We start from the raw sequence: 11,370 nt of genomic DNA, 5'->3' as shown, positions 1-11,370 counted from the left end.
CCGTTCAAAAAAAAGGTGCCAAAAAAAATAAAAAAAACTTCCAAAAACTTAAAGGTGGCTTACTTGAAATTTGTGAAGTCACGATTTGTTGAAGATTTCCATTTAACTGAGTTTTACCCACCAGCTTCTGTGCATTTGTTCTCAGGCTCTATGAGAATGTTTGGTATTAACATTCCAGAATCTGCGCTCCCATTTAATCCTCTTCCCAAAAAAGCCCAACAAAGAAAATGAATTTGTGGAAGTCACTTTTGTTTATATAATGAAGCAAAAAGATCTAGGGTGATAGGGATAAACTGACAAGTGGTAAATACAGGATTTTGAAAGTATTTATTTGTAATTTTATTTCCCCGTTAGAATCAAAGTTCCATGAGAGTGGCTCTCTGGGATCATTTACTTATCACTCTATATTCAAAGACTAGAATATAGCTTGGTACAAAGTGTAATCAGTAAATGTTTGTTAAATATATTTTTCATTGTCTCATTTTATCAGTCTGGTACTTTTCAGAATCAATAACATCACCTCCAGCTACATATATTTAACATTATTTAGTTAATGATTAGAAAGCTGAACTAGTTTTCAGTGCATGTCAAGTCTGCTGTAAGCACCTCATCTTTTGTTTTTGTTTTTATTTTTCCCTTTTAGGCCTCGGTGACCATTATGTATTTTGAGCACTATTTTCTACTTCTACCAAGATGATAGTGATAGTTAGCTGCTGCTACCTCATGAGCATATTGAAAGGAATAATTGGATGTTTAAATGTTAAAATTATTTAGTGTTTCTCCTGGATAAATGAAAGGCACTGTTTTTTATCATTAATTTTATTATGAAACTGAATCATCTTCATCGATACAAATTAGTTTCATCAGTATATTTTATAGTCCTTTAATGAGAAGCATTGTTATTAGATGATAAAAAGCAACTTGGATCAGTGAGTGAAATGCTGAAGATCTGGAATGGCTTCGTTAAGGAGTATTTAATTTAGTGAAGGCAGAACATGTACAAAGTTAAAGAATTTAACTTGAGGGGACCTGTGCAAGTTATTTTCTAATTAGAATGCTATATATTCATTGTACACAGTGACTTGCAAATGGAAGATGTATATATGTAGAATGTAGTGCTGGACGCAAAATACTAAAATTGGAGGTAATAATCTAATACTTTAATGATTCAGTCCATTGCAAGGCTATTGCGTATAAATTGACAAACGCTAGTGCTTAGAGATCAGATGGTATTATAACATAATATCTTCATTTGTAAACCTCAGATGATAGCACACTTGCTTCCAGAAGTAAGTTCTTCTGAATTGTGTATCTTCCTATTTGGTTATTTTAGCAAACACAGCTGTTTGATTGTGTCTGTATATGTGTGTATGCATGTGTATGTGTTCACATTTTGACATTCAGAGCTCTCTGACCATGTCTTGTTTGTGGTCACAAATTTCTTCTTTCCTGTTTACCTATTCCTCTTCTCTTACAGTGAATGGATTTATTTTTATTGTGTTGTTCCTAATACGAAATCTGTGAGAAATGACCTAGATTTATTCTGCTCGGGGTTTCTAAATGACATCCTTTGTCATTTTTTTTTTATAAAACTTGTAAAAGGCTGACCAGACTTTGTGAGTGTACATTTATGCATCTGTTATCTCCGAAATCCCACTTCTTTCTGATTATACATGATATGCATTATAATCTGCTATTTCAATTTCTGCCTTTCTCCTGGCAGAAAACTGACCTGAGGTTTAGGCAGTGGAGGCTCTTGTTTGCATTTTCTCAGAGGTGTTTCAAGGTTGTGCCTGCCAGCTGGCTAATCAGACTTTTGGGAGGCTGATTGCCCAAGATAAGAACAGTTCTGTTGAAGACACCCGTTTCCTGACAAACTCATTCCCATTGACTTGTTAGGGGTGAGGACATACTGAAACAAAACTTTGTGGAACTTCTTTTTTTTGTTGTTGCTTTTAGATCTTCACAGATACTTTTATTATAATATTGATGACAATATCTACCTATAAAGTTAGTGCTGAATAGAGAGTGTGGAAAATATAGATAGGACAAAAGAGAAAAGGAAGATTATTTTTAGTTTCACCAGTGTACCCATTTCACTAATGTCCTGAAGTATGATTCCCTCGTCTTTTCTAAAGAAAAAAACATTGGGGTGCTTGGGTGGCTCAGTGGGTTAAGTGCCAGACTTCAGCTCAGGTCATGATGTTACAGTTTGTGGGTTCGAGACTCACATCGGGCTCTTTGCTGACAGCTCGGAGCATGGAGCCTGCTTTGGATTCTGTTTCTCCCTCTCTCTCTGCCCTTCTTCTGCTTGTGCTCTGTCTGTCTCTCTGTCTCTCTCAAAATTAAATAAGCATTAAAAAATATTATTATATTCTTCATAAATTATACATTCTATTCTTTCGATGTTATAAAGAATTCATTTTTATATTTTATCAAATATTCTTCAAAAGTAACATTTTGAATGGCTTTGTACTATTCATATCCAATTATATATTTGATCGTTTCTACCTCTCAAACTGTTAAGCCACTTGGAATGGTCTGAATTTCTTTTCTTTTTTGTATGATAATTTTTTGGTTTCATAAATACTGGTTACATTTTACATCAGGTTTGTATAAATCATCATTTACATTTCTGATTATTTCTTTGTGGTGAATTCCTAGAAGGAAAATTAGTGGGTCACTGAATATGAATTTTCTTAAGGTTTTGGTAGACATTGCCAAAATATTTTTCATAAAATTTGGAACCAACTGATAGTCATCCAGCAAAGTAGGAGCTTGGCCAAATCGGTGAAGCCTCTGCATCTTTGGTTGTTATTTTTCTGTCATTCTTTGATAATGTAGTAGGCAAAGGAATATAATTTAAAACCCGTATCTGTATTTAATTTGCATTTCTTTAATACTGAATTTGCATTTTCATGTATATTTACTCATCCATATGTCATTTATTAGAAATAGAAATCACTACTCTTATGGAGAATATCATTAATATTTGGTAATGGATCACAGGGTCATTATTTAAATAATGACTCTGAGATACTTGGTTTTTAAATGCACTAACGGTAACATTTTTGACAAGAATGAAGGTAAGGTACTAAGAAGTCTGATGCATGGACTGGGTTCTAGTTCTGATTCTGACTAGCTTTTGAACCTGCCATCAAACCAGTGTGAAGTTCAGTTTCCTCATTTGAAAAACAATGGAATTTCAGTGAATGATTTATTTGTTCCATTATATCCATCAATATCAAAATTCTGATTAGTATAGAAACACTCATCAGAATCAGTGTTATTGTTCATGAAATAAAACATTCTAGCAGTATTTATCAGTTCTCAACACTTTGATTCTGAGATGTCTTTAAAGATTAAGTTAGAAATTATTAATTTAAATGTTTGCAGCCATGAAACAGTTACATAGTAGGGTTTTAGTACAAAGATTACTTTCATCAAATTGTAAGTTCTTTTTGGGGAGTACAGGCACTTCTTTCACTTCATACATTTTAATGTCTTGTAATAAAAAAAAATGTAAATCACATCCCATCATTCTCACCCTCCTCAAATACTGTGGTACTCATTATCTGTAACATTATGTTGTACGTCAGTTGCTGTCTTACCCAATTCTCATCAATTTCTATGGCTTTTACTACTATATTCAGTTTCTCGACAAATATTTAGGTGCTCACAAAGTCCCAGACATTGGCCTCCGTGCAATTATCCTGAGTGAAGATCATCACAAGTCATGAAATTTCTTTTGGTTTCTCATACATTGCTCAGTCCCTAATTATTTGTTGGGTGGCTCATCCCCTGAATACCTGTAATATAACAAAGGCTAAGCATATTCTATGATACATAATAATTGCTTTGTAAATATTTAATAAATGATGAATGACCTTTCCTTCCTACCAGCTTCTTGTGGCTTCCCGTTAATAGTACTAATGGTCTCCTACAACTAGATCTGTTTTTGTATTAGTAACACAAAAAACAACAATTGCAATATAGCAACAATATCAAGGTCTAATTAAGTTTACAGTATTTTCTAAGCATTATTGCATTTGACCTTCACAACACCATGATGAGATTGGGACTCTGGTTTTTATTTCACAGATGATGAAATGGAAATAAATGGTGTTAAGGGTTTTGCTTTACAAATATAAGTATTTAGGTACAGATTTTTAAAATTCCGAATCCAGATTCAGAATTGCTCATTCTTTCATTCTATCACACTCTCCTCAAAAAAAAAAAAAAAAAACAAAAAAAAAACAAAAAAAAAACCTGTTAATTTTAACTTTACAAGTGAATTGCATCCATTGAATTTTATCAAATGATGAAATCATTGCTCGGTATTTGAAATGAAAACACAAAGGTGAATGTATCACTTACTTAAATAAGAGGGAACTATGCTGGTCAACCACAGTATCTCAAAATAGAGTTTTCTTGGGTTTGGGGGAAAACTGGGAGGTCAAGAGGTGTACATCTGTGAGCATTCAGAGATGGGAATAGGTTGATCTCACGTTTAGAAGCATGGTTGGTTATTCAGGTGAGACCACTGTTAATTGGATTGCATTCAGAATTTTGTTCATTGGAGTGATTTCACTTCTGATCAGACAACTTTCAAAAGGGAGGGATTGCCAATGTTGGCTTGAGGAAGCACAGTCAAGACCATCTAGTCAGGTAATTGTTAATTGATTAAATGAGTCTGAAACTTGTGTTGGGGCTACTTGTTACTATGACTACAGAGCAAGTATTTCCCTCCTGTCCTCCTCCATTTTATTCTCAGTTTATTCATCTTTGTACCCTCAGGGCTTAGGACAGAATTTTATATATAATTATTTTCAAAGACTGCTAAGTAAATGATTTGAAATCCAATGAAGTTGTTTTGGACCTATCTTAGAATTTCTGCCATGCGTTTTTTTTTTGTGTGTGTTTGTTTTTGCTTTCATTACAAAGTCTTGTTTAGTTCTCTAACACCTCCTATCTGGATTGGGTCCTAGCTTCCAGCTTCCCTCCAGGTGTTTTTCTCCTTGACCCCATTCTACATTTAATAGTTTTACTTTACAAAAAAAATCAGTGCTGTCACACTCTTGGTCAAAAGTAGTCAGTTACTGTCCAACCTATTGAACTAAGGTCAAAATTTCTACTGTGCTATGGATGATCTCTCTACGTTTCACATATAACGTACACATTGTATCTTATTATTCACTATTCTCCTGTCTTTGGCTAAGATACCTGAAGGCACTATGCCTGGGATGTTTCTAATCTCTTACCTGTGCACTTTTGCTTGTGCTTTCCCACTGCCTAGAATACCTTTCTCATTCCCCCGTTTCTAGCCAATGAATTCCTATACATACTTATTTCAGTGTCCTAGTCATAAGACTTTTCTGGTCCCCTACTAGTATATAATTTCTTCCTTTCTCTGAACATATTTAAGCACTGGTTGTACCAGTCAGAGGAACACATTTTAAATTCTGTTCAGCAATGTAATTATTTTGTACTTTTCCCATTATTTATTTATTGAACTATTGCAAATTGTGAGCAGAATGCATGAATTCTCTGTCTTGTTAATCTCCTGTATAATCTATTATAATATTATAAATACAATAGGTCCTTAGTACATATATGTTGAAGTAAATTAACATATTTTGGAATATCTAAGTTCCTTTCTTTAAGAAAAGAAATAGTGGATTCCATCTGCTGGTACAGCTAAATCCACATAACCTCAGAGATGGGAAGGTAATATATTGGGGCAAAAATGTCAATAACGTGGTTAAACAGTATATATTTATTATAATGATTGATATTTATGAATATTTGCTTTCATCCAAAAGATGTTTTGTGTAGATAAAATGTACTATAATTTTTGACATTTGCTTGTGGTAATAGAAATAATTCCTGATTGATTTTTACCTTTATTTTTAGCATAACATATATTTGAGGCTGAAAATATACATGCACACTTTTATGTATCATATAGCAGTAAATACACATAGATCAACCTTTTTGGATCCAGTGTCTTTCTCACAGCATAATTGTATTTAATACACTAAAAATAGAATTCTAAATTATGCTCATTACAGATAAAACTGACTAGTTCATAGTGAGAAGAAAGAAAACATTTTTGAGTTTCAAAATGTGGTGAAGAATTGTGGTATCCACCATACAATGAACACTTGAAAAAGTTATCAAATGAAGGGGAGATTTTAGTCTTTGGAATTTCAAAGCTAAGTTAGTAAGATTTCTGGTTCTTCCTAAAAAATTACTGGCAAAAACTTACTTTTTTAAAATGTTTTATTTATTTTTGAGAGAGAGACAAGAGTGCAAGCGGGGGAGGGGCAGAGAGAGAGAAGGAGTCACAGAATCTGAAGCAGGCTCCAGGCTCTGAGCTGTCAGCACAGAGCCTGATGTGGGGCTCGAGCTCATGAACCGTGAGATCGTGACCTGAGTCGAAGTCAGACACTCAACTGACTTGGCCACCCAGGCGCCCCAAAAACTTACTTTCACCATCTGGTGGTTAATAATTAAATTATAATAAGGAGCAAAGAATATGTACCATAAAACTTTGTACCTCCCAGCCTTATGCATTTAAGTGCCCAGTAAGTATCTTTAAGGGAAAAAATAAAAGGCAAAACAATGAAGTGGCAGATAATAAAGCAGTCTGCTTCTTGTGTAATTTTTTTCAACCCTTGTTACTGAAAGTATAGTCTTCAAGCCAGCAGCCTCAATATCACTTGCAACCTTATTGGAGATGCAAAACCTCAGGTTCCACCCTTGACCCACTGAGTTTGATTCCGAGCTTAAAAAGATCCCCAGGTGATTCATATGCACATTACAAATTGAGAAGTACCGTGTTATACTATGGATAGAGGCAGACCGGAATATTAGTTAAATTTTTCCTCTTCTGTAATTCTTTTAAAAAATATTTTAAAAAGAGTTGTTCTAATTAATCATGTTCCTGATTTTTGTGAAGGCATGGACGAAGTGACTTATTCAACTTACATTTATGTTAGTGGACTCGAGATTTGACTGTTGGCTTTTTTAGTCACAATCAGAATACCTGACCAGAATATACATATTTAACTTAAAACGGATCTTTTCATGCTAGCTAAGATAAATTTATGGCAAGAAAAATGCCTGGCACATTGCTCCGTAGTTGTTTTGGCCTCCCGCCAGGATTTATGTTTTAACACTTCTGGGATTAATGATACACGTCACATAAAGGATTATTTTTACATCTTGGTTCCCTGGAATGAGCGCAGTGGGTAAATTGTAATGCCAAGTAGCAAAAGAACCTTTTGAAGGACCTGCCACTTACTATGTGTGTGATTACAAATTATTATTGACTTTAAATGCTGGGTTTCTTCAATTCCCTGGATGTGGCAAAGGACATAATGTCAGATCAACTTTTATGTGAAGGACTTTTAAATTTATCTCTGGAGTGTGAGAAGGAAGGTAACATCTGACTCTAACAGATGTACCAAAATGTAAATACACGTTTTTAATATACTTAAGGAATATTACAAATCATATACATATGGTATATTGTTTTATTTTATGTTTATTGTGGAAATACATGGTTCATTTCAACACAGAGACATATTTCGCATTTTACATACTTAATCACCAGCAAAAATTTGATTAGATGGTGTAAGCTTTCTTTACTGGACGCCAAGGCATTAAGCTCTTTTGTATAATTGTGTAATTACCAATGCACTATTGTAATTGACATGTTAATATAGCTTTCCATGGAAAGGAAGATAGAATCTTTTATTTGTGTTTCTTATCTAATGAAAACCAGTCTCTTAGATGAGCTAGTTTGGCAATTTGACTTAGGAAAAAGTATTACGGAATGAAGTTTTTATGTGAACAAGGAAAAGAAATTAACTTTAGTGCTCCTCTCATTGGTCTGCCAAATTGGAAGGACAATTTAGGCCTGATTATCATGTTCTAATTAGTCTCTGGAGGACATTCATGGGCAATCGAGTGCTCATTAATGTGTCTTCTTCCTGTAACATTGATTTGTTCATTCCCCTTTCAGAGACTCAAATATAGAAACCAAAAATTGATGTGTGGTGTTAATGTGCTTACAGATGTTGCTACCACTTATCCAGATAAGAAGTCCATCTTAATGTATGTCACATCACTCTTCCAAGTTTTGCCTCAACAAGTGAGCATTGAAGCCATCCAGGAAGTGGAAATGTTGCCAAGGCCATCAAAAGTTACTAGAGAGGAACACTTTCAATTACATCATCAAATGCACTATTCTCAACAGGTAAAGTATCAAAAGAGTAACTGATATCAGTGATACTTTCTATTGTATATGCATTTTTAGCCATCATACATGTACCTATCTATTATATCTATGGATATACACACAAACGTGTCTACATAGCACAATGCGTGTGTGTGTGTGTGTGTGTGTGTGTGTGTCTGTTTCTTCATCCATCTACATATAGGTATCTATAGGCATCTATGAGTAGATGGATAAACTCTGTAAACCTTCTAAATTTTAACTGATAGAGTGGATTATAATATTATTTTCAAAGCACATTATTAAAATACTCTGCCAGGTTGCCAGGGTGCCTGGGTGGCTCAGTCGGTTAAGCATCTGAGTTTGGCTCAGGTCACGATCTTGCAGTTTGTGAGTTTGAGCTGTGCATTGGGCTCTGTGCTGACAGCTCAGAGCCTGGAGCTTGCTTCAGATTCTGGTGTCTCCCCCTCTCTCTGCCCCTCCCATGCTCATGCTCTGTATGTCTCTCAATAATAAATAAACATTAAAAAAATTTTTAAGTAAAAAAATACTCTGCTGTTGATAGGCACTATATTATAAGAATATGGAAAACAATATATTGCATATATAAGAATATGGAAAACAATATATTGTGTAAAACGAAATAAAATAAAAGACAAAGTCATATATGTATGAAACTTTTCTATGTGAGAACAAAGAGCTAGAGCAAGAGCAATGGCAAGCACTCTAAGAATACTTTCTTATTTTTAGTGGCCACCTGCTGATGCATTAACAAATTTTCATTACTTAAGGTAACGTTTTTGATAAAAGTAGTTCAAAATATTTTAAATAAAAGTTAAATGGAGAATACTTACAAAGATTTTTATTATTGTACAGAATCTAGTAGGATTCTTTTGTTACATGGCTTGTTCTTACTCCCAGTATTGGCTATTTGCGGTGTTTTCTTTTACTTTCTTTGACACATGCAATGATGAGAAAACCTTTTAAAAAGAAACCTTTTTAAAAAAGCCTTTTATCAAAATTTCTGCTGAAGGCGTGGAAAGCTAATCTTAGGCCTAATTGTTTCACTCTACCAAGATAGTTCTATATTTAGGTTATGACAGCTCCATTTCTTTCCAGGATATTGACCTGATGAATTCTGGTTTTGTTTACTTGGAGTTCAGAGAATATTGCTTTTGGGTGCCTGTTTTTGCCAGATTGAAGAGCACCATCCCATATTAGTGCTGGAGTTGTGTCAGCATGGAATCCTTAGAGTTGACTCCCACTCTCATACCTTCCCTGATTACCATGACGTTGAGCACCAGAATTCTTGGAGTATACCAGTTTCTAATCCAACTATGTGCATTTCAAATTAGACAGTTCACCTCACTGTTTCCATTTAATGTTTGTTTCTCTAGTGTGTTGAAAAACATTCCTTCCAGGGTTACTTATGATGTCTCCTCCTCCCCTCTGTCCCCTTCCCCCTAACCCTACTCTGCAGATCACAGTCAGTCTAGCACAGGGCTATGAACGAACTCCTTCCTCTCCTAAGCCTCGGTTCAAGAGCTATGCCTACACACAGGCTGCTTATGTCACCACCTCTGACCCCACAAGGAGCCCACTTCCTTCACAGGTCTGTCAACATTTACTCTCCGTTCTACAAACCAAAGAATTTCCTCATCCAAGATAAGCTAACATGGCTTTTGTTTGAATTTTACAGTGCCTTTTTTCTCCTTCATCAGGAGCTGTTTCATTGTTCCCAGTTGTATTAGATGTTGTCACGTGATGCTCTTTTGTTATTGAGACTTCTCTAGGTGTAATATATGTTGATTCTTCATGCATGGGCATTCTTAGAATAGTGATGTGTGCTTTCATTATATAGTTACCCGTAAGGTTCTCTTTTTATAAAAGTTCCCAATGGTTACCCAAAAATGCAAACATCATTGAAGGCTTATATATGTAATTTTTAAAAGAGTAGAAAAATGGAAGAAATTTTCTTGTCACACTATTTGGGGAAACGTTTCTAGATATATGATACCAAAAGGAATTAGATACTCTGTATAGCTGTTCTTATTAGATTTTCATTCTGGAAAAATGTATTTATTTTCCATTTCAGAAAAATATAACTATAAGCTTCTTCATATGATACATTTTAATTTTGCTGATTTAAACATGTATATAACATGCTCTGTATTATTTATACAAGAAAGTCAGTCACACCCAAAGCAGGTCAGATTCTATGCACCATTTAATAGTTCCCACATAAAGAGTCTGCTCATTGGAGTCTTCCATTATTGTAGTGTTGTAGGAAACCTAAAAATACAACAAATTAGAGCATGGTATATGTTAGAGCATGGAAATGAAAGGTGTTAGACTTGTGTGATTTCGTAGAATTTCTCTTTAGAAGAAAACTACTTTGTTTAATAGACAATTTGAAAAGTTCTTAAGAAAGTGACTTTTATCAAAAATGTAGTTTGGGGCGCCTGGGTGGCTCAGATGGCTGAGTGACCAACTTCAGCTCAGGTTGTGATCTCGAGATCTGTGAGTTTAAGCCCCGCATCGGACTCTGTGCGGACAGCTCAGGCCTGGAGCCTGCTTCAGATTCTGTGTCTCCCTCTCTCTCTCTGCCCCTACCCCTGCTTGCATGCTTGCGCACGCTCTCTCTCTGTCTCAAAAAATAAACATTAAAAAAAAAATGTAGTTTTGAATGGGAATTAAGAAGAGGAATTAGTGTAGTTTATGAATGGGAATTAAGAAATCATAGAGCTGATCCTGTGTGGTGAAAAATACATTTTTGAGGCTCATCGAATTTTTTAAATAGTGGTTGTATTTAATTAGTGATTATTAGTGATTATTTTGCACAGTTAATTTATGAGTAAGGCTAAAATTCTTAACCAGGGAAGCATATTTCAGGGCGCAGTTATGCCCTCTATCCTTGGCTAGGTTTCTGGCAAAGCTGAACAAAGGAGACTGGGTAAGAACATTTGTGTGACTCAGACTCATTTCGAGTTAAATTCCCATCCATGTTTCTACAAAGGTTAGTTGTATAATCTTGAATAAGAAACTTAATCAGTTTTCTCATTATTAGTAAATAAAAATAGTTCTGGCAGACATTACTGAGTGTTGCCATATGCCAAGCATGCATATTA

The 11,370-nt window shown here is 34.7% G+C and overlaps 1 protein-coding gene across 1 annotated transcript in view; it reads left to right on the top strand.

The window, feature by feature from the left end:
• Positions 1-11,370, top strand: part of DMD (dystrophin) — a 2,039,083-nt gene that overhangs the window by 473,248 nt on the left and 1,554,465 nt on the right. Inside the window, exons 8-9 of the mRNA XM_040468816.1 lie at positions 8,082-8,263; positions 9,723-9,854. Coding sequence (XP_040324750.1) covers positions 8,082-8,263; positions 9,723-9,854 — 314 coding nt within the window. The remainder of the gene's footprint in view (positions 1-8,081; positions 8,264-9,722; positions 9,855-11,370) is intronic.

This window comes from Herpailurus yagouaroundi, unplaced genomic scaffold (genome assembly GCF_014898765.1).
Source record: "Herpailurus yagouaroundi ecotype Mexico unplaced genomic scaffold, PumYag 67793, whole genome shotgun sequence".
NCBI classification, from domain to species: Eukaryota; Metazoa; Chordata; class Mammalia; order Carnivora; family Felidae; genus Herpailurus; species Herpailurus yagouaroundi.
The sequence above is the reverse complement of the archived record's forward strand: the minus strand, read 5'-3'. Positions and strand labels throughout refer to the sequence as shown.